The 24,839-nt window shown below is 40.7% G+C and overlaps 1 protein-coding gene across 5 annotated transcripts in view; it reads right to left on the minus strand.

The window, feature by feature from the left end:
- SAMD12 (sterile alpha motif domain containing 12) overlaps nucleotides 1-24,839 on the minus strand; it is a 463,668-nt gene that overhangs the window by 37,083 nt on the left and 401,746 nt on the right. The window contains exon 5 of one of the 5 annotated variants that reach the window (XM_030875659.2): nucleotides 14,843-23,033. The exons of the other annotated variants lie outside the window; for them this stretch is intronic. Coding sequence (XP_030731519.1) covers nucleotides 23,011-23,033 — 23 coding nt within the window. The 3' untranslated portion in view covers nucleotides 14,843-23,010. Of the gene's footprint in view, nucleotides 1-14,842; nucleotides 23,034-24,839 lie in introns of those variants that run through there. 5 annotated transcript variants of the gene reach the window in all.

Genomic DNA, 24,839 nt, shown 5'->3' on the forward strand with positions numbered 1-24,839 from the left:
GGACATTGACACCCAAGTGGACACAACCGGTTCCCTTGCCCTTTGGCATTTGGTTGGGTTTGACCAATGGGAGGAACCAGTAGAAGATGGAAGTTACGAGGAAAATGAGGTTAGGGTATTTATTCCCCCAATACCCTCCCTCTTCACCTGGAGTCCTCTCTTTCCATATTCCCGTGACCACACAGTCTCGCTCTGAGACATTGCACCAGATCTTGCTGGTTTCCCTAAGCTCTGGCCACACCTTTGTATAGAGCATCTGTATTAAAAACTCTTCAACTATTCAATTTGAGAGTGCTGTCAATTTTTTGCTGGATTCTCTTCTTTACACTCTGACCCTTTTCTCTTAGGATGTGTTCTTCCCGAGATACACTTTAGTTCTCTTGCAAATAGACCTCTGGCTTGCCTGCTTCACCAGTTTGCCTGGTACATCCCAGATAGGGCAGGAACATGCTCTGAGAAGTTATCCTTTTTGCTGCTCCATCATGCTCATTTAATAGGTTTAGGAAGGAACTCCAGAAATTATTAAATTTCAAGATCAGCAGACTGGCAGGTCTTTCCTTTCTTTTTCTGACTGCTAAGTCAGAAAACTGCACACCAGTTGTGAAAATCAAGTCCCAGAGGAAAAAACTTAGGATTATGAAGACATCCATATGTAGAATAAACCCATTTTCACTATGGAAAAAAATACAAAGAATATTAAGCAAACCCATCAATGGCTCTAACCATGGATTACCTAAGAGATCAACCTTAATTAACACATTCAAAAATGTTAAGCATTTTAACACTTTTTTTCCTTTTTTTTTCTTAACATCTTTATTGGAGTATAATTGCTTTACAATGTTGTGTTAGTTTCTGCTGTATAACAAACTGAATCAGCTATACGTATACATATATCCCCATATCCCCTCCCTCTTGCGTCTCCCTCCCACCCTCCCTATCCCATCCCTCTAGGTGGTCACAAAGTACTGAGTTGATCTCCCTGTGCTATGCAGCTGCTTCCCACTAGCTATCTGTTTTACATTTGGTAGTGTATATATGTCCATGCCTCTCTCTCACTTCGTCCCAGCTTATCCTTCCCCCTCCCCATGTCCTTAAGTCCATTCTCTGTGTGTGTCTTTATTCCTGTCCTGCCCCTAGGTTCTTCAGAACCATTTTTTTTTTTTAGATTCCATATATATGTGTTACCATATGGTATTTGTTTTTCACTTTCTGACTTACTTCACTCTGTATGACAGTCTCTAGGTCCATCCACCTCACTACAAATAACTCAGTTTCATTTCTTTTTATGGCTGAGTAATATTCCATTGTATATATTTGCCACATCTTCTTTATCCATTCAACGGTCAATAGACACTTAGGTTGCTTCCATGTCCTGGCTATTGTAAATAGAGCTGCAATGAACATTGTTTCTCAGGGTATATGCCCAGTAGTGGGATTGCTGGGTCATATGGTAGTTCTATTTTTAGTTTTTTAAGGAACCTCCATACTGTTCTCCATAGTGGCTGTATCAATTTACATTCCCACCAACAGTGCAAGAGGGTTCCCTTTTCTCCACACCCTCTCCAGCATTTATTGTTTGTAGATTTTTTGATGATGGCCATTCTGACTGGTGTGAGGTGATATCTCATTGTAGTTCTGATTGGCATTTCTCTAATGATTAATGATGTTGAGCATCCTTTCATGTGTCTGTTGGCAATCTGTATATCTTCTTTGGAGAAATGTCTATGAAGGTCTTCTGCCCATTTTTGAACTGGGTTGTTTTTTCTTTTTGAAACCAGTAACAGACTGACTATAAAGCCCAGAGTACACAGTAGACAAACTTCCTTTCGAGGAAGCTACTCCAGGAGGAAATGCAGATCCTGGCACAGTCTTTTGAGTTTCAGCACGCTGTTTCTTCTCCTTGTGACTTAGTTTGGCTTTATAATTGTTTTATCAAAAATGATACACTTTCTTTTTAAATATGTGATTTTAAAAAGCTTTCCTGCAGATGCAGTTCTTTCCAAATTACATGTTGGGGCTACACTGCTTTGCTCCTGTGGGAATACATCTTCATTCCCATAATGTAAGTCAGTATGAAAATAAGATTTGCTTAAAGGAAATTGTTTTATAGCCATGCTTCAGGAACATGTGGAGTCCATTAGTCAGACACAGCAATGTTATCAGAAGAATCCTGTGACCCCAAGGGCTCTTTCAGGGAGACCTACGGATAGTTCTCGATGGCTTTAGAAGAGGCAGTAGGTACAGTTCTTGAAACATTTTAATTGTAATTTTAAAAGGATGAGGAAGACAATAAAAGGAATTCCCTACTTCTGTGTGTTACCTCCAGGACTCAGCTGCATTTTAAATAAACACATATATTATCTAGTTAAAATAAACACATATATTATAGAGATTAAAAGTTTTGCATGAATTTAAAGATTAAACATGGGGCCTTCAAAGAAATTTCAGGTTTGTAGTGGGCTGGGCTGTTTGGCCATGCTCTCAGACCCTGAGGAAACATTTAGACTTTTATATCTGCTATTAGGTAATATCTACAAGTTATACCTGTTTTACAGAGTGTGATCAGTTCATCTGAGATTTGGAAATGGTCAAGTGACTTACTAGCTGTGTAAGGCAAGTTATTTAACCCCTCCAAGCCTCAGTTTTCTCATCTGGGGAAACAAGTATACACTGAGCTTAAAATCTTCTTGTGAAGATTAAATGTTACACATGCTGAAAGAGTTTAGCACAGTTCCGGGCCCAATATATCCTACTATTACTTTTCTTATAATTATTGCAGGTATTATTAATCTAATATTTTGATTTGAAAGCTAATATTCCTTACAAAACATGGAGGGGACTTAAAGTGATCTTTAGGATGTCATATTCTATGGGTTGATGAATACTTTGCAAATTCTCTTTTCTAGAAATACATCAGATATTTCCCAAACAATAAAACAGATCAATTTAATTAATTATAACTTTTGGAGGAGTATGTAAGGCATGCTAATACAAAAATAAACCCAACCCTTACATTTCTGGTTAGTTGAGATACCACTTCGTACCCACTAGGATGACTATAATGAAAAACAATAACAAGTGTTGGTGAAGGCACGGAGAGACTGAAACTCTCACGTGTTGCTAATGGGAAGGTAAAATTGTTCAGCCACTTTGGAAAACAGTCTGGCAGATCCTCAAAAAGTTAAACATATAGTTACTATATGACCCAGCAATTTCGATCCTTGGTATATACCCAAGAGAAATAGAAACGTATATCCACCCAAAAACTTGTAGATGAATGTTTCAAACAGTGTTATTCATAATATCAAAAGTGGAAACAACTCAAATGTCCACCAGCTGATGAGTGGTAAATAAAATGTTGTATATTCATACAATGAAATATTTGGCAATAAAAATGGAGTACTGATACCTGCTACAACATGAATGAACTTTGAGAACATTATCCTATGTGAAAGAAGTCAGTTATAAAAGATCATATATTGCATAATTTCATTCATATGAAATGTCCAGGACAGGAAAATGTGTAGAGATAGAAAGTAGATTAGTAGTTGTAAGGGGCTGGGGGAAGAGGAGATTTGGAGTGAAAGGGGAGTGACTACTGATGGGTGCAGAGTTCCTTTTTCAGTGACGAAAATGTTCTAAAATTAGGTTGTGGTAGATGGTTGCATAGCCCTGTGAATATATTTTAAGACATTGAATTGTATACTTAAAATAGGTAAATTATGGTATATCATTTGTATCTTAATAAGGCTTTTTAAAAAAGAAAGGAAAAAGCTCCCAAACAGATCTTGAATGTAGACTTTCTAGTCAGATTCCTCAACATAGGTTTCTAAAATATAAAATGTATATTTGATCATTGCATTGGTTTAGCATAGCATTATATTGTACAACCAAGTCTGCAAGCCTCTTTGAACAAGTTGGAGACCACTGAAAATTTGGATGGGCATGTAATGATCTGAGTTGAACCTTGATCCAAAGGCATTCTAGTCTAACTAGTGGTACCATTGGATTTTTAAAGTTTGAACTTCACTACATATTAATGTTATTGTATACGATTACAAGTTTTTGGTGGATATATGTCTCCATTTCTCTTGGGTATATACCAAGTGTCAGCTCTTAGGAGTTAGGCTTTCTGTTCCTTATTTAAGATAGAAGTGATGCTTTTCAACCAGCTCCCTTTTCCTACCAGACAAGTGGTATAGTATTGACTCGTGGTGAAAAGTGCAAAACCTCCTTAAGCGAGCAACACTACGCCTTGCACTGCTCGAAATTTTTTTTCCAGTTTTTGCTTGCTGTTCAAGTATTGACTGTGCAGCTTACAAGGTGTTAGGCGTTGTCAGGGTGCAATGTTAGAGCTCTGGGCCACCCACTGCAACGGGTCGACTGTCTTTATGCAGGCGCAGGTGCAGAAGGGCAAGCTGGTGGATTAAGGAACAGAAGTACTTGCCTTAAAGGACCCAGAGGCTTAGCTCAAAACCAGTGCCCCTAGGACCTCCATCTCAACGACAAAATAAGTTGTCATTGTGCATTACAGATGCAGTTGCATCTTTCTCAATCACTGTTCCTCTCTGTCTTTTAGAGAAGTAATCTGTTTTCTGTGATAAACTATTTTGGGATGTGATATTGACATATATATGTGTATATGTATACATATGAACATATAACTCATTTGGCAATTAAAAATGCTGCCTGTTAGTAACTGTAATATTTTTAGATGGTTTGATGTACAGTGAAAAGGGTAAATTATTTTGAGTCAGGGAAATGGAGTTCAAATCTTAGCTCTGCCAGTTAAAAGTGTTGGACCTCCTCTGTCGACAGGCTCATCATTTTGCCTGTCTTGTAGGATTTACCTGAGGGTTTCAATGGGGCAGTGTTCGTCAAAGTGACTTTATGAACTGGAAAGAGCCCTCACAGTCGTCTTGGTGGTATGTGGACTGTCTAATGTCCCCACTGAGACTGAAATCTCCTTGTTTTTGTAGTTCCCCAGGGATGACTGTGGACACTCAAGTCAGATTTGCTGATTTTTTGGCTCTTTGGGGGCCCTTTGATGGTTGGGGGGTTGGAGGTGGTCAAGGCACCTGTGCCTGACTCATCCCTAAGGAGCCTGAGATACGGCATGGGTTGAGGGTATCTGAAAGGGTTGTTCATTTAACAGCTCTCAACTGAATGCTACTTTGGTCTAGGTGCTTGGGATAAAGTGGTTTACCAGACTGACAAAACTGCTCCCAGGAGCTTACATTCTAATGGAAAAAGAAGATCCAGTAATCAATTAAATAAATAAATACATAATTTCAGAGAATTGAGAAAATAAATATAAAAATGAAGATAAGATAAAAAGATAGAAATTAGGTATGGAGACTATATTCTCTTTTTATTTTGAACAATTTCAAATCTACAGAAAAGCTGAAAATGACTATTCAATTAACACCCATTTTCTCATTGCCTAAATGCAACAACTATTAACATTATGCCACACTTGCTCTCTCCCTCCTCTACGTGTGCACATCTTTGTATGTATGCATATACATGTACGTATATATGTGGTCCTTGGTGTTGAACCACTTAGGGTAAGTAACAGACATCATGAAACTATCTCTAAATAGTCCGGCAAATATTTCCCAAGAATAGGATACTACCTGTACCACCACAATACCATTTGGACTCTCAAAAATTTTAATCGTATACAATAACATTAATACGGAGTGAAGTTCAAAACTTTCTCAATCACTGTTCCTCTCCGCCGGCACCCCCTAACTTTTTGTTTGTTTTCTCAACGAAACAGAAGGTTGAGAAATAGTTATGGGATGATCTGGTAGGTGAGCCTTCTAGGCATGGAGAACAGCAAGGCAAGAGGCCCTTTCAGAAGCCCAGGTGGCAGATATGCATACAGGTTTATATGCTGCCATCTGGTGTAACCACACTGCCATACACTTTTCTCAAGACCTCTCATCCACCTGTTCCTACACTGAATTCAAACTCTTATAAATGTGAAAACTTGAAACCATCACACGGAAGCACTTCCTGTCAATCTGCAGTCTAGGTTTGACCATCCAGGTGTGTTCAGGCAATTCCATGAATCTTTTCTTATTTTTTTATCTCCTTATTTTATAAAAACAAGTGGAAAATGAAGCAATCAATGTTCCGAGACTAGAGTTAAGACCTGTAATCTCCATCAGTATAACGTAGTTAAGACCTGAATTGATACTAATAATGTCAAAAATGGTCAATCTTATTTTAAGCCAAACAATTCCATGTTCCATTGAGAAGGAAGAGAAGAAAATTTAAGATCATATACACAATTATAGAACTGTTTCCTGAAAAAGTGAAGGGCAGTTAAGAATGACATACTACTTTTTCGCTCTTTTGGAAAGATGTACCATCTCATAGGGCCTACCACATGATTTTTCAAACAGTTAAGATTTGGCATTTATGATTGGCCACTCCAGTAGGGGTAGTGCTTGGAACAGAAGAAAAGACATCAAAAGCATGGTCTTTTCTTAGCACTCCCTTCTGGAAAGCTGCCGTTTTTCCTTCCCCTCGGCCTCAGGTTTCCTCCTCTACCTTTTGAAGACCAACTCCTTGCTAGAGTCGCACCAGGTGAAAGAGGCCTTCTGCCGATAGCTGAAGTCAAGTTCTGGTTTAAGCCAGAAGAGGCAAGAGAGGGTTTCGTTCACAGTCTGGCTCATGCAGATAGGGGTCAGGGAGGAATTTGGGATCAAAACCGTGGGTACAAAGAAGGTATGGATCGATGTGGGTGATTCCCAATGCTCTCAGATTCCTGCAACAGCGCAAAGTCACAAGGCAGCATTTGCCGAGTCCAGACCAGCATCTCCCATCACCGCCTGCTGTCGTCCTTGAAGGTGAGAATACAAACCCCGTGAAGAGCTAAATTCAGAAACACAATTCGTGGCTCAAAGCACAGCTGCCTTGGAGGTTGAGGCCAGTGAGTGGCAGCCTGAAGGAGCCACCCTCAGCTGGACTCAGCTCTGAGCAGCCTTACAGCCTGGGCAGTAGCAATCCGCCTCTATGTCAGCCCCCTTCTCTGTGGCTCCTGTGGGGAGGCTGGGCGCTGAAATGGCCCTTTGGACAGGGTGTCAGACAGCTCCGTCAGCCTGCTGTGCTCTGAATCTATTGCTGTTTCTCTCAGGATCAATTGAGGAACGGGAATACCCCTCCCCTTCTTACTCATGGCTGCTGGCAGGGAGAGGCTGGCTGGAAATTCTTACTACTCGCATTTGTTTTTGTGGCACTTGAGCTATACAAGGTGAGAGACAAAGGTTTTGAGTCACACAGACCTAAACGGCAGAGAGAGTTAGTACTCACAAACACCCACGTGCATGTCCCATCCCCCCGGGTCAGTCCCTATCCACGGGCAGAGCCAGGGGACTCATCCTGGTTAGTGAGCGATGGCTGTGAGCATTCCTCTTCCTCTTCTCTATAGGCCTGGAATCCAGGTCTTTCAGATACTAGAAACCTCACCGTGAGCCTGGGTCCCTGGGGACTGTGACGATTACTGCAGGAAGCAACCTGAGTTAGGCACGTAGGGTAAGTAAAAATTACTGTTTTGGTGCACTAAGCTGTTAGCATTTCAGATTTTACGACTAATGCAGGGCTTACAACCTCATCTTGGCTCTGCCATTTGTTATTTTTGGCCTCCATTTTCTCCTCTGTAAAGTGGGGATAATATTACCTACTGCAGAGACCGTCTGGTATACGTGTCTGCCCTGCAGCCATTCCATCTGGGCAATGTTCCTCCCACTCTGTGAGAGTCTTGTGGAACTGTCAATTCAGGCCAGCCAATTAGAGGGTTACATTCTCTTGGATACACAGACTGGGCCAAGGGGTAGGCAAGTGACCCCAAAATGAGTCTACTTTGAGGACAGGCTTGGATAAGACAGGGTCTCTTTCTGTGTGAGCCTGGAGCTGTGAGATGCCATTTTTCCCACTCAGAGAAGAAAGCAGATACTGAGTAGAAAGTGGATACTGAGAAAGTTCCATCTAGCCCTGAACTTTTCAATACGTCATCCAGTCAGTCAATCAATCAATCAATCAATCAATCAATCAATCTCTTTCTCTCCTCTTTTCCCTTAAGGTAGTTTGAGTTGAGCTTTAGTCACTTGCAACTGAAAGAGTCCTTATCAATGTCCCTACCTTGGAGAGTTATCACAAGGATTAAATATACAGTACCTTAAAGAGCCTGCCATATTACAAGCGCTCCAAACATGATTGCTGTCATGACTGAGGTTGGTTGCTAGGGGGCTCCAGTCACGAGCACACTATCTTGCTTATTCCTTATTCTCGGTCCTCTAGGCAGCCTGCAGAACTGATGAACTCATGAACTGAGATCATATGAATTTGGGCCCCATAAAATTGTTTCCACCTGGTCACTCATAGTTGCTGTGCCCTTTGCTGCCTTTGAGGGACACGATAAGCTGCTATGTGAAAACCTTTATTGCATATGTTATAGGGACATTTTCTATGGCTTCACTCAGGGTCCTACCTAAAAAGATGCCGTAAGAAATTTTTCTCAGACTCATGTGGGAAGGAAAACTTGACATCCCCCAAGGTTGTCCTTCTCCAGTTTTTTCACTCTTATCATCAGAGAAGACTGAACTCATACTCCCAGGGGTTGGAGACATAACCCTAAGCAAAGTGAGCACAATTTCTTTTGTTATATGTTAAAAATTCATGTGACTTTTGTATTCTTCTCCACTAGACATCCATGTTCATCTTTATGGTAGTTGTAAACCTCGTAGCAGGTTACTGTGATTGCCTCCAATGTTGACATGAAATTTATGGCTCCTCTCTAATAATGATGGCCAAAGTAGATAGGCTACAACCTATATCCTTGTCTTAATCTTCTAACTGCTGTACAATTTCTCTGGTTCTGATTTTAGTTTATTTATAGCCTTCTATTTTATGGTATATTTTCTTGTGAATTGCCTCAACTACTTTGTGGATATAAATGGGTTATGAATAAGTAAAAGCATTAATATAAACATAAAAAAAGAACTGACAAGCTTGAAATGATACCATATGAGGACACAGGATGTATACTTGGTTTCCTACAAATAGACATCTTATCCCCAACCTCAGCTGAACTGAACAATACACTGAACAAAAAGAAAGTGTTTAAAATTTTAACAGAAACAGCACAAAACCCAGCATAGCTAATATTCTTGTTATCCACAGAAAATCAAAAGTCCTAATTTGAAGAGAATATATTAATACCGATTTTGGTGGACAGATGTTGGAATCAGCATTTGAAAGAGTGTGTCTATTTGCTTCCTCTTTTTACCAAAGGCAATAAAGAAAAATATTTTTAACAGAAGTGCTCATTGTATTTTCAACTTCACACATTGGGACAGAAACTGTGCGAAAGCCATATCTTTAGGACATAGATCCAAAACTAAGTTAGCCAGTCTTTTAGACACCCTTAGAAGAACTGAGAGCTCAAAAATGCAGCATGAGGGCTACAGATCTAATGCCTATTAATTTCCCTGTCTCCCCTCCTGAACAACAGTCTCCATGAGGACTGGACCTTGTCTGCACAATTTCCTGGCGGATTCCCAGGGCCTACAATGGCACTTCCCACAGGAGACACCCAGTAACTACTTGTGGAATGAGTCATGACTATCTCCCCTCTTCCTGTGAGAGGAAATTTGTGTACTGAAGGCCAAGCCATTGCTGGCTCCATTTCTTCTGCTATCATCTCTTCTTCACCAATTAAATTCTGTATCATTACTTAAGGGAAGAGTTCTTAAAATGGGATGGGGTTCAGAAGGTCCTTGAACCCACTGAAAATGTATGTAAAGATTTGTATGTTGGGTACATGTTTGGACAAGAGCATCCCTAGTTTTCAGGAGAGTTTCAAAAGTACTTCTGACTTTGAAGATGTCAAGGACAGTTGATGTTAGGGATTAGTCATTTAGTACACGCTCAGTTAATGTGCATAGTACATGCTCAATTAATGTGTGTATAGTCTAATGGTTGAGATTTTGTGTTTCCCAGTCAGAAACAGCTGAGTCAGCTGTACGATCTGACCTAAGAATTTAATCCCTTTAAATTCTCTTAATTTCTTCACCTGTGAAACGGGAATAATAATATCTAACAGAATATTGTGAGGATTAAATGAGGTAACATAAAGAATGCTAGACCCATGGCAAACACTAAGTTATTAGAGCTATTGCTTTTGCTAGTCAATCAATTAAATTGTATTTCAGAGACTTATTATCACATACTCATGAGGACTCATTCTCATGATATCAATTTTTGTTCTCCAAAATGAAACAAAATATATAAACAACTTTAAAAATATTATTCTAGTTTCATGCACCATGGAATGATTTTGGAATGTCATGGAGACAAATACAAAGGGAAAACAAGGGCAGGGATTCATCCGTCTTGCCCAGGTTGAGAGAGGAAGTCAAGGTGGCCAAAAGGGGAATCAGGGCTTTGTTAGAAACGTTTCCAGTTTCTTCTTCTTTCCCTCCCACCCTCATCTCTATCACTGTACACATGCACACGTACACACCAACACACTCTCAGAAATATCATCTCCTGGGAGTTAGTGTACATCTTATGAGTTCTTCTTTAAAATATAGTTCTGGATTCAGCCTCTCTCTAACTCCCCTAATTTAATTTTTGAACAGAATGTCATCAAAGGAAGAATACCAAAAGCGTCAAGTTTGATACCACTTATTTTTTTTTTCAAATTCTTTGAATGACTGCTTTTTTCCCCTAGTTCCCATTGTGTCCAAGAATAATTTTTTAAAAGATTTCTGGCTTAACCAATAAAAATCAACACCTGTTCGTGTCAGTGACGTTACCAACTGTGGTCTACGTGCTTGTGTGATTGCTCAAATCGTGGTCCAAGTTTTTGTTTCCTTTGAAAATCTCCCGTAACACTTGTGAGACAAAAACAAGTAAGATAAAAAGTCTTCTTTAGTCTTAAGAATGAAAATAAGGTACAGTGGAGTGAAGCTTCTAGATTTTTTAATGTGTGCATGTTTTTTTAAAAAGCGAAGTTGGAGATAAGGTGGTACAAAGTTATAATTGGACTTAAAATGTTGTGCTACAAAGCCATGTTGGAGCCCATCTATTCCAAACCCTTAATATTTCAAAACAGAAAATTAAAATCCAGAGATAATGTGAGACTTGGTCAAACTCACATGACTGTTTCTCCCTCTCCCATCATGGCTAGTGGCAGGCCTAGGATGTGATAGCCTCATAGGTTGACTATGTAGTGGTTGCTTCATAATTAATTAATAGAAATCAGCAAATTTGTTTTCAGCCCATTTTCTGGCCCTTAGACCTTTATCACCTTCTAGGGGGCTCATCTTTTGCATCACTTATTTCCTGAGGGCCTCTATACTCACCTGGTTGAGACAACATATTATCACCAAGCTAATGATTGATTGAGAACAGCATTTCCAAAAGTGCTTGTTCTATGAGGCATTAGTTAGTATTCCCTGGGGGAAAATAGTTGATGCTTGAATGAAATTTGAAAATGCTGTACTGAATAAATATATATAACTATAACCTGCAAGCCTTTTCAGAAGTTTTAATACGCTAATGTGCATCACGTGTGTCTAGGAGTGGGGTAAATATATCATGTTTTCAGAGCTTACTTGACATGGAACATTCTTGCATCTCTCCTGAATCCCAGCATCGGAGAATGAGTGAGGCTTAAGTATTATCCTTCCAGAGATATTTAGACTTTCCTAAGGGACTCTTATCACTTATTTTTTGCTGAGCTCCTTATTTCTGTATCTTAGGATGTAAGATCTTTAAGGGAGGGAAAATGTCCTTCATCTCTAAGTCACCAACACTTAACGCAACACCATGCACAGATCCTGGTACATAGAACAAACAGCACGAGATCCATCTAATGATTGCTCAATGAATAAACAAAAACGATTTCAAGCCCCATACAGCTTACTTTCTGGAGGTAGAATTAGAGCCATCAATGACAAGCAACCACATCCCCCATGTTACTCTTCATTTTTTTTGATCATCTATTCCACAGTTCTGGGGCAAGACTTATTAAGAAAAATTAATAAGGAAAATTATTAAGAAAAAACATTGTATTGTCACATCCTTTTCCCTCCTTTGCTCACTAAAGAAAAGCTAAAGTTTACTAGCTTTTGTGAGGTAGAATCAGGGCAATAGGCATAAAAAAACAGAGCTGGAAAAGCAAAAATGGGAAAATTACATGGAAATTTAGTAGAGAAGGATGGAAATGGAAGGAAAGAGGGTGTCATGTGAGACGAGAACCAGAAGAGTCTGGTGGCTGCGAGATTTCTTGGTTGGCGGCGGAAGGGAAAGATTTGGTCTAAGGAAGGGAAGCAGTTGTCTTTGGATGTATGGTGAGGGTGGCATAAATGGGAAGAAGGACTTTTAAGATATTTTCTGTATAACACATACCCACACCCTGTCACACTTTCTGCTTTGGAAGTTTCATGAAGGGCAAAATAAAATCTGGAAATGTTTTTGTATATATTTTTATTCCCCTCTTGGACTTTCCTCTAGAGATTGGGCAATGGGAGACCTAATCATATTAGGGTTACACTAACAAAAGGACAGAGACATGAGAGAAAAACAGGAACCTATCAAGCTTTCCATTTCTCAGGAGACGGGGGACATCTTCACTTGTGAAACAACTATACACAGTTCTCATTATCAACTCCCACTTTATATCTCCCCAGTTGCTTACAAAAACAGAAGAACGTGGTTGTCCTTATTAAATCTTATTCTTTTAGTTGGTTTTATCCATATACGTACAAAATCATGAAAGGTAATGGAAAGCTATTTTACAGTGTACATATATCTATACGCCATAAAAATAGATTTATGTGAAAGAGAAAGTATTAATAATCCTAATGATTTCATAATCACCATAAGAAACCTCAACCGTGGACAGCTTTCTTTGGAACAAAAGATCTAGCACCGCAGAGTACATTTACTAGGTCCCATGGAGGGATTTTATACAGTTCTGAATCATCTTAGGTCAACACATACTTTTGATGGTAAACTTCTCATGACATCACTGTCCGTGAACCAAATATGGCCACCACGTTTACCCAGGCAAGTATGAGTTCCCAAAGCACTGAGATGTCAAGAAAGCTTTCTCTGTACCTACTTCTGGCTTGGGTTACCTAAAGCTGCCTAGGTAACCTGCCACCAAGAGCTTTCACCCACCTCTGAAAACACATCTGGCTTTAGTCTTTATTACCATGAGTTCATTTGTTTAACAAAGAGTTCGTGGCGGTTGCTAGGCTCAGTAGGAAGAAGGGGAATAAGGTGGGAAGAACAAGGCACCAAGTTTAATTTGGTTCACCTAACATTTGTTGAGCAACTATTATGTACCAAGAGATGATGATACAAATACAAATAAGACGAGGGTCCTACCCTACAGAGAGGGAAAAGAAAGGAGAAGGGGTTAAAAGAGAGAGACAAATGAGAAAAGGGAGAGAGGAGGAGATGAGATAGAGGCAGAGGAAGGTGAGGTAGAGAAAGATAAAGAGAAGCGCACAGAAAAGGAGTGCTAAGTTAAAGGCAGAGAAATGACAGAGGAAAAGGAAGGAAATGATGAAAAAAGAGACAAAAAAAAGAAAAAATAGCCAGAAATGATCCAAGAAAAGTGAAGACAAAGAGAATGTGGGGTTCGTAGGGCTCTAGTCTTACATCTTCTAAAGAGGTTCACTGACAAAGAAACTTGCCCCGTTTTCCATGTTCTTAACTTGTATGAATAGAAAGTGGGAGAAAAATTGTACTTTTAGAGTTACAGGGTGTGTAGACAGATTTAGAAGGTTTATACAGTGAGTCAGTAAACTAAACTAAAAGGTTCTCACAGGTTTTGCTTTTGGAAACCTTTTCTGGGGGAAAAAACCCCACCCCAAATCCCCCAAAACTAGATTCACTGTAAACATGTAACAAAAAAGGGCAGTGGGTGTTTCCTTCTTTTTCATGCAATTTACACGTGCCTTTTCCTCTCCGGGAAGGAAGCATTTCTCTGTTACCAGTTGAGGCAATTCATCATATTCAGCAAAGTCACAGTGGTTGTAACTACTCATTACGATGTCTCCTTGAGACAAGGAAGGGTGAAAATGGTAGTTTAGAGCAGAAAAAGTGGTCTACTGTTTATATTTGCTGCATCATATTACTCAGTGGATTTTTTTTTGTTTTAATTTGAGAAAAAAATGTTGGTGTGTTTCAAATACGTGGTTGAGAGTGGAGTATACCCAGATGTTTGCTGAACTAGAGAGCGGCTCTCTAATCCTGAATCCCTTGGGCAGGTGTTACTCGAAAGCATCCCAATTGATAAAATACAGACAGCTGACACTTGGTCATCACCTGAGAGATGGAGATGGAGGTGATGGGAAATTCCATCAATCATGCTATGATAAGCACTTAAGACTCTCTCGGGGTGAGAGCAGATTGGCGGGCCAAGATCTGTCGTCCCATCTCTTTCCAGGGTGTTACCAAATCTATGGAGGGAGAGAACTGTGTCTTTTGTCTAGCTGTGCTCAACACTAAAGCGTTCAATGGTACTAGCCATCATGCTGGTGGGATTTGGTGTTGGGGGAATTCTGTGTGCTGGGAGCTGGAGAGAGGCCACCAATTCATTCCACATATATTATTTCTCCAGGAAACACAGCATAATTGAGGACAATTTTCCACCATGAATTGCATCATTAGCTAACACAGGGAAAGTGAAATGCTGCTAACTTTCTTTTTTCTTCTGACAAGCTGATGAGCTGAAGAAAATAGAAAAGTTTAATGTGATTTTTTCCCAAGGATATATGTTGAAAATCAGAATCAAAACACTTTTACACGGTAATAGAAATCCCGCATTTTAATACATTGCCATGCACGTAAGGAATCAAGTAATGCTGAATACAAAATAGTCAAATATACAAAATGATAAAGCAGATTTTCAAGACTGATAGAGATCATGCTCACAGATACAAGGGAGCAAAAATCTGTACAGTTTCATTTCTATCAATTTAAAAAGAAACATGCCCCTCCCCCAAAAGTCTTTTTGAGCACAACCCAAAACGCAAGGAAACATTAAAAGAAAATGTAAAGGAGACCTAAAGGGAATTGGCAAGTTGATAGCTGCTTAAGATATGGAAATTGGTAGTTCAAAATTGTGGTGTGCAATAATTCTTATGTTTAGAGAAAAAAGTTTCTAAACATTGTATGCCCTGGGGACACAGGGAACTAAAATGAACATCCAACAGAAAAGGCACCTTATTTTACTACATAACCAGCTTGTGTCCTCCTTAAGTCTAGTCTTGGGAATTCTTCTAGGGTGCATAGAGAAAAACCCCACAGTTGTGGGCAATATATAAGGAAAATACTTATTTAATTAACCACTATTAGGGGATTAAGAGATTTCAGACTGCTGGTTTAACTACTCACTTAAGGAAGCTATAAAAATGTCTACCCTCTACATAGGCTTTTGTGTTATGAAATGTGCTTTTATAGCCATGTTTGTTAGCGTTTGTAAAACAGTGAACCATTCTTTTTCTTGGTCAGATTTTTTCCCCTCAAATGCAATCAAGAACACTGGTTTTATATTCAATTCACATTGTGTGATTTTTCTTCCTCTTTCTTTCTAGCACAAAGACCAATGTACAGAAGCTCATAAAGGAAGTTCAATGTGGCTCTCTGCTTCCCGTGACCCTCAATTTGTCAACTTCATTGGTCTTCTTCAACCCGGGGATTGGCAATCTTCACCTGCACTAAGCCCAGCCCAAACCTCTCTCTCTTAGCTTGGTCACAGTGCTCTAAACCTTTGGAAGGTGGAGATAAATGGACACCCTAGCCATGGGCTCTTCAGACCAGCCCCCAGGTATTGTGTGTACATACAAAGTGTTTGAGTTACCTTCACCTTTTCTATAAGTTGTACAAAAACAACTACTTAAGTTCCTTCCTTAGCATCATTCCTTCAAATAAAGTAATTTTGTACCCCCCACAAAAGGTTGATTGATACTTTATCATTTTACTTTTTAAAATCCCAGAATGGACTTTCAGTAATAATAGCTATAGGGAAAGGCGTAAACTAAGGGGAAGGACTCACTGATAAAAGCCCATATCCCTGCTCACTATGATGAATACGCAGATACTGGTGGTACAGGACAGCTTCTCCGCTTAGCTCGTTTTGGCCTCCAAACAACCCTGTCTGCTAAGACGGAACAGGTAGCATCCCAAACGGATGAGCAGAGGCCCAGAGAGATGGGCAATTTCTCTTGAGTTCAAGTATTCTTGAATTCAAAACATCTTCCCCTTTATCAGAGCAGTGCCAGTCTCCACAGAGCCCTAAGAATAACTCAGTACAGAAACCACAACAGATCAACATTTTCTTTTCTCAGGTATTTCTGACTGCTAATACGTAATTGTGTTACGATACTGATATTTTCTGAAATTTGGGTACAACTATTTAATTTGGTGACTAATGATATTAAATAGTCAGATTAACTGGACCTACAGCAAGTATGACGTAGTGACATGAGAGTTTTAGTGGAATTCGTTTCAAAACATTTGTGCTGGTTTGGCTTTTCAGCAGACTAGTTGCTTCGGTGCCAATCACAACTGAGACTTACAGGGCAAAGTCAAGAACCTGGCATTATTCAGCTCTCTGTAATGTGAACGTTCACTAGCTAAACAGAGGTCTCCTCAAACATGGCCTTGTAAGGATAGCATTTTTCTACTGGTGAAGGAAATGTAGTGTTGGAGGAATCATTCACAGCCCCAGAGAGGCTTCCAGTTTCCTTTGAGTGAATTTAAGCAAGTGGAATCCTGACTACCCCAAGTGGGGGTCAGCACTCACTGAAGAGGCTACTGCTTCTAGAAAGAGAAGGGTAATGTGAGGTGAGAGTGGAATTATAATGAAAAAGACAAAGGTTCCAGTGTTCAAATATGAATTACTCCCCCTGCCCCCCCATTTCTCTTTAAATTTTCCACCTATAAACAGGGGCCTTTTGATGTGAAAGTGAACATGGTTATGTACTTCAAAATCTCTGCAGCTGGTATGCAGGGAAACATTTCTGGTCTCCTCTCAAATGCATCAAACGGGAACTAGGTATAGGCATTGTCAAAAGCTGCAACAGAGTTAGAGGGTAGCTCTCAATGCAAACACATAAATGTAGTTGACTGTGTTAACAAAAACATACTGAAAATACATATAAAGAATTAGAATTGATCTAGGGAAGCATATCATCAAGGACCGAGGTGGTACTCAATTCAAATCACATTATTGGAATTATGCTTGAATAGGGAGTCTATTCAGAGCTTCAAAAGGTGTCTTTACGATGTTTGTGCTATTTGAGAGGGAGGCCAGGCTGACCTCTGGGGAGATGGGAGAAGACCAGCGTCAGCTTGTGGAATGGAACAGGGGCAACCACCAAGGCGTTTAATGGCCAGTGATTTTTCTTCAAGGTTATGTCACAAAATCAGTTCCCCCACCCTGAGAGAAGTAATGATCTAAATATTAAGGGTCTCATTTTAGGATTTTCTTGGAGTAAAGCATTTGAGTACATTTTCAGAGGAAATGGGGGTCGGTGGTGGTGAATAGATATGACCACACAGAACAGGTCTGCGTGCTCTGGCACGGCAGCCCAGCTTAGAGTTCCACGTGTAGTAGCTGCGTGTGTGCTGATATGCCAGGGCCACGTGAAAGCAGCCTGTTTATTTCCTTTGATCCAGATGATTGAAATTTAAAAGGCTATAAACGATGCAGAAGACAACCAGCAGGGTCTTCGGTGCCTTAAAGATTTCAGGTGTTAGTATCTCCTATGTTGGCTTAATTTAAGTCTCCTTGTTTATGTCAGACGGCTGCTTCTATCACTGCACTTCAGGCAAAAAGGCCTGGGTTTAAGAGCCTTTCTAAGGCTCTGTAAATGTCTGAGGTTTGGAAAACAACAACAACAAAACAAGCAATGAAACCCCTGAACCACCGGCTCCCAAATATGAAAAGGATATTGTATAATCAGAATTAATGTTTAAGTATCTGTAACAATGTCAGGCAGTCACCTGCAACTCAATGCAAGTCGTACGGTTCCCTTGAAATTTTATGAGGTGTATGTTGTTGGTGCCTTCGAGTGCCTGATATAATTGCGGAAGGAGGCTCTGAAGTAAGAATACTGGGAGCTCGGCAAGGTTTGAAGACAGCCCTACGTGGAATGGAAGCTTCAGATTTACAAGGCCTTCTATACCCCTTTTCTGCTGTGCTGCGGAAGTAATTTCTCAGTCAGTGCTGCCGACCAGGAGGCCTAAAACTAGCCCCATACTCAAAGGCACTTCTCCTCTATATTTGTCACGGGCCGATTTTCACTCTAAGAATGTTAGGTCGTAGTGCTTGCCCCACTTTCCCAGAATCTTCCCTGCAGGGCCAAGATGATAGGCAGAAGAAAACCAGGATACCATCCTCCTAGCCATCCTCCCAAATGAGAATCTCCAGGGAAGGCTCTACTTTGTTCTTTTTGAGGGCTGGTGTAACCTCCCTGGGCACTTGGCTAATTTCTCCTCAAGCTTCCCACAGGTGGTTCGCCTTCAAAAGAAGGCTCCCTGTCTCCTTACTAGAGTTACGTCACCAGAGCAAAATAATGGAAACACAGCTCCCTGACCTTGAAGCTGTGCTGTGGAGCCAGGAATCATCCACACTGATAAAGCAGAATTCATAAGATAGTTCTCTGGCTACAGGATTAGATGTACATCTAAGGAGATCAAGGGGCAGGACCCACTTGTCTTTGAAACCGAGTCCCCAGCTGTGCCCTGAGCGGCTGCATCTCCTGGGCTGTCCTCCCTCCTGATCTCATGCCCCTTGTTTTGATTAGTGGCACTGACCGGCCACCCCCTGGAGATGAGAATCCCTGTCCCAGTGTTGTCTGGGCACCAAGCTTTCACCAAGATCAAACTTAAGAAGGAATTCTCAGTCAGTCCTGGGGAAAAAAGGTGATGACTATGTTTCGCTGTTTGAGTTCTTTATAGAATACTTGAAATCTACACCAGGAACTATGTGAAAAGAAGAACGAGGTTAAAAGAAAAAAGAATACGAAACAACGCAAGAAAGTAAAGTGGAAGGGGTTGTGGGAGAGGTCAATAAAAACAGCCTTTAAGGCAGAAAGGAACTGATGTCATTTTCAAAGGTTAGGTTTTTAAAAAGAGACTACGGCAGCTTTAGGTCTAGTTATCAAGTAACAAAATTACTCTAAAGAACGTAGAGGAAAATATCACAAAGAATGAAGCTGCTAATGAACTGGAAGAGGAGGTTTTGGGAAAACGAAAGTGCTAAGGGGGTCTTGAAAACTTTTCTTCCGTGAGACTTTTATTGTTCCTATCCAAAATCAATTGTGTGACATTTGCAGACAAAGGAAGAATTTGCAAGTAACAGGGGGTACATCCATTAGAGGTTTTAATCCTCCGTTTATATTCTCACGTCAGGTTGATAATTCCTTTTCCCCTTGAAGTTTAAAAATGAGGCAGAATTACCTCAGAATGAAGGACTATTAGCCTCTGGGCAACTGAGAAGTGACCCTGGAGGGGACCCGGGTTATTTCCCCGTAATCGGGAGGTGGAATGGACGCTGCGGTTACACACCTCACAGAGCCTGAGTAGGGAATTGAAGACACCATTACCCACAAGAAAGCTGATAGGGTCTCCGTCCCCCTAGGTATGTCTTAAAACTACTCAAGTGATTTGATTTTTACCCTAGCAGAACCACCGATGCTCTGAGTATTTAAATTCACTTCTGGAGCTGGAACAAACTTATCCCCTTGGCAACCAAGAGAGTCTAATAATTATTCGTTTCTGTTCCTTCCCAAGACTGCCTTTCCTGTGCAAGTGAGGGGCCCAGCCTTTTAACAAAAACATTCAGCACAGGTTCAAGTAAAAGGAAAAATAAATGCATCAACAGTTTACAGCCCTTAGACATCAAAGCATTTATCCCTTACCTCCCCATCTCCTGCTTCCTACTAAACAAAACTCACCACAGCCATCTCTGAGGTTCTGGGAGTAAAGTGTCCTACACACATCTTGGCAAGAAGGTTCAGCACAGCAGGAAATAACCATGGGTCATTGTGGGTCAACACAGAACAAAGAATCCCAAGGCTGTGAAGGAAACTGTTTCTCCATTTTGCTGGTTTAGCTCATGACTGCTCAGATTTTATGCCACCACGTTTCCAAAACTATGCCCCCAGATGATTTCGAACAGAGGTCGACAGTTTGGAAAACAGTAGTTCATATGCAAATATGTGGTACGTGCCAGGAATTAAGGCATTTTTAGAGAAGCCATCTTCAATGGGGCTCTTTCATTGTCTCCATCTTTGCCCTTTCCTATCTCCATCTTTACCCATCATCTTTAAATAATTGTCCAGCACACTTTTGACTCAAAAAAAAAAAAAAAAAGCTAGGAAACTCTACTTATTTAATGGTTTGTAACATATTTTGCAAAAGCCAAAGTCAGTAAGGATGAACCACCACCATTTCATGAACATCTGTCTGCACCACAAAGCATGTCCAGTTTTCCAAGGGTGTTAACAGTTGTTCTCAGAATGTCCCTGGCTAAACGAACTCATTCCCAGATAATATCTCAGCACCTGGCAGTAGTTCTTTCGAATTCATCAGGCCTGATTTTGTGTCCCTGGGACTAGTTATAGAATTGGGGCTTCAGAGAATCCAGCATGATGATGAATTGCTGTTTCTACATAAAGGATGGGAATATAGGTGACCAGGGTGGATATCAAGCAACTGTAAGTTGCTTTGGGTAGCTCCTACCAGCTAAATCTGGGTGCTGGGAGGGTTGGCTGTGCATGATGGGCGCAAATACAGGGCCTGACGCTGTCCACTACCTCTTTCTCTGCTGTCCACTTCCTCAGGCAAGGGAACTGTGCATGTCCATTTCTCCACGTTGCTCTGGCAGGGGCTGAATGCTGTCTGAATTCAGTTTTCATTGTGGAAAAGGTGGGGTGGGGAAAGTGTTTGGGAGGAGGAGATATCATAAGGGCAGGCAGAGTCTACCTTGTACACTGTTGTTGCCCCAGCTCAATGCTTGGCACATAGCAGATGCTCAATAAACACTTGCTGAGTAAAGAAGGGAAGAAATGAAAGATTGGAGGGAGCTCTGGAATTGGAATTGAACCTCAGGAGATGGGCAGTGGAGACTGAGGTGTCCAGGGGTGTTGGCAGCCAGGGTTTGACTTCCTAATTCTGGATTTGTAAAGAATTACGGTCTGCTGGGGGCCTGATGGTGCCTATGCCGACCCATCAGACAGCCAGATTTGGTGGCGACTGGAGCTTCTCTGAGTTCCCTCTTGGAAGCCCCCTTCTTTGGCACTACAGCCCGCAGGCTTGTGGTGAGTCATCCTGCTGGGTGGCGCACCCGAATCACATTGGGATCGCTCTTTCCTTCCCTGTCAAGTTAAATCTCAGGTGGGGTAGTTTTCTAATGGGCTGTGCATTTCCTGATACCCCCAGGGGAGGCAAGATGTGGGGAGAACAGACAATGAGTGTGTGTCTGGTGACCCTCTAAAATGCCAAGCTTGCTTGGGCTGGCAGGCCCCCAGGGTTGTTACATGTATTTAAAGAAAAGTCTCCGATGTCTGCTGGTCTCAGGCTGGGACTGTGGGCACACAGAACATACTTGGCTGAGTTTCTGATTCAGTCAACTTTACATTTCCAGGCAAAAAATAATGCTAAAGCGTGATGTAGGGTCAATCAATATGGACATTTCTCTAATTCCTAAAGACAAGCAATAACTGGGTTGACTGGTTTCCCAGGACTGTGCTTTGCTGTAAAACATAGTACAAAAAAATTAGTTATGGGTATAATCCCAGAAAGGATTAAAAAGGACTAGTAGGTTCTCTTCTGAGGAAGAAACCTAGTGCGGGGTTGGAACCTCTTGCTTCTCTAGACATGCAGGGGGTCACTTGCTGTTTTTTTCTCTTCAAAGAATTGTGATCAGAACTTGACCTAGAGAGGTTTCCAAAGTGATAAAGGCAGACCACACCCTGGGAAACTGCATTCTGCTGTCTTTACCATCAATGCACCTATGCTAAGATTAAAATATGGCCACACCCCCATTCTGGTTTTTTGGAAAGAACTGTTCTATAGAATGAGAGATTACATACATTGGCCAAGTAGAAGCCTCCTGTGTTTGAGTGTATGTGCTCGTGCTAAGTTGTGCCCAGGTAAGAGGAAACTAGAGCTAAATGACCACCATTCTCCAGGCCCACCTTTACTTCCCTTTGCTGCTGTAAGAAATCCAGTTGTTCACTAAAGTGTCAAGAGGTTAAGTCTAACAGTACTGTGGCCATATTTACCAATCTACCACGAACGACGGAGTATATGCTAGGAGTGGAGCCTCGTCTTGGACAGTCTGAGCCAGAAATAGGACAAGATTTATAAGAAAGAAGAAAAGACTTGTTTTCTCACATGTACTGAACGTGCTGATTCGTTTCGGTATAGGGGGTTCTCATGTAAAGTGCTTAAGAGTTGGACAGAATACCTTTAGATGTCATAACTAACACAACCGAGACATGTTTACATTCCTACCCGGGCATAATATTGTGAACACTTCCACTGAGATTGCAGAACTGCTGTAATTTTTTTTCTAACGCATCATGCTGTCTGCACACATAATAAAATAATCCAGTAGTTGCCATGCTAAAACGGGACTTCTAGTGAAGGGCACAGACAGCTCCCCAAAGGGAGCTTGAGTTATGCACAGTGATGAAAACTGGAAGCAGTTTTCCAGCTAATGGTCTGCCAATGACCACTTGGAACAAGCTGGCCCTGTATATTATGCACCTCATTTAAAAATCCACAGCAAACTAAGATGTTCCAAAGCCCATGATCTTGACTGAATGGGTGGTTTTTCAGTTAATCTGGTTAATCTGTCAATGCTCCAAGGATATCTTCTGGCAGTGCCATGAGTTAGTCTTTCTGTGAGGAACAGGCCATGTTCATATCGACTGGCAGGACAGCAGCTTGGAAGGCTAATCGCGTTTATGGAGAACCCTCAGTTGAGGCTGCAAGAGGAAAAAGAAGAAAACATGATGAGCTATTTCTGCATATTTCCACATACTGGTATGTAGCAATAATCCGATTCAAACAAACCTTAACATCCTTAGGTCAAAGAGAAGGCGCTATTGGAGGTAACGGTGACTCAACTTCAAGATGAACTTATGGTGGCTTGTATCCTTGGAACGTCCTTCCTTTTTTTTTTTTTTTTTTTTTGCAGAGCGTGGAAGATATCCATCTCAGGGATAGGAGAAGTTGCACGAAAGGATGGGGAAAACTGGATCCCTGGAACTGGCATTCAGCCCTATGACGGGGCTGTGGTTTGGGAAACCATGTCATACATTATGGGGTTTTGTGCATTTACTTGATCTGGAACAAGATCAGACTGGGAATGGTGTGGAATCATTTTGGGGTGAGGGTATAGTGGGGGGTTTCATTCTTCATTAAGAAGCTTTCCCAGGATAAAGCCTAGAAAAACATATTGGAAGCAGTATGGGTGGAGGTCCTGAGTTTGCTAGTTGAAAAGTCAGGTTGGCTGAGCAGGTTAGTGACTAGGTAAAGTCATTAAAATCTGAGCAGATTGAACTACTTGAATGGCAACCCTGCTTCTGACCTTGGGAATACTAGTACAGATATATTTGTCTAATTTTTCCAACTTTATTTTCTAATTTCCTTTTATTTTATCTCAGTATTCCCTACAGATCCTTATACACAGGTCCTCATTAATTAGTTAATAAAAGAGCACAATTGGATATTTTGCTCAGAAAGATTATCAAGATGAGCTTTATTTAATACACAGAACTATTGGGCAATGGAGAGTAAGCAAGAGTTCTTTTTTTTTTTTTTGCAGTACACGGGCCTCTCACTGTTGTGGCCTCTCCCATTGCAGAGCACAGGCTCCGGACGCGCAGGCTCAGCGGCCATGGCTCACGGGCCCAGCCGCTCCGCGGCATGTGGGATCCTCCCAGACCGGGGCACGAACCCGTGCCCCCTGCATCGTCAGGCAGACTCTCAACCACTGCGCCACCAGGGAAGCCCAGCAAGAGTTCTTGATGTTAAAAAAAAAAAAAAACTTAAGAGGGAAGACATATGGGGATACATGTATATGTATAACTGATTCACTTTGTTATAAAGCAGAAACTAACACACCATTGTAAAGCAATTATACCCCAATAAAGATGTTAAAAAAAAAAACAAACCTAGGTTTTAAAACTGGCTTTTTAAAACACGAGAGAATGCACAATTTATAAGCAAATGTTTCATTAAACTTACTATTTTTGAGACAATACAAAAACAAAAGTAAGGTGCTATTTAAGTGCATTCAATACACAATAATATACACTACTGATGAGGTTGTAATGAAAGTAGAATACTAATATATTGCTGATAGCATTGTAAACTGGAAAAATAATGTCTATTTATTTAAACATTCATTGACTCAGTGTTCCCATTCTTGGAGTGCATCCTAAAGAAATATTCTAAAAAAATGAAAGAAGCTATATGCACAAACATGCAACCCAGAGGTTATTTATAATAGTGGAAAAATTAGAAGACAACCAGTTTCCTAGTGTTGAAAACTTAGGTTACGTAAATTATGGTGCATTAACCAGATGGATGATTACATGGCCATTAAAGTAATAATTATGATGATTATGTAGCAACATGGTGAACAGTTATGATATACTACAATACAAAACTTACACATATGTATAGAAAAGAAATGTAAGGGAAAGGTGAAGGCTTTAGGATTTTTATTATTGTTGTCATAATGTTTTACACAAGAACAACAAAAGTTAGGGTCACAGGGTGCAGCT

This window comes from Globicephala melas, chromosome 17 (assembly GCF_963455315.2).
Source record: "Globicephala melas chromosome 17, mGloMel1.2, whole genome shotgun sequence".
Lineage (NCBI taxonomy): Eukaryota > Metazoa > Chordata > Mammalia > Artiodactyla > Delphinidae > Globicephala > Globicephala melas.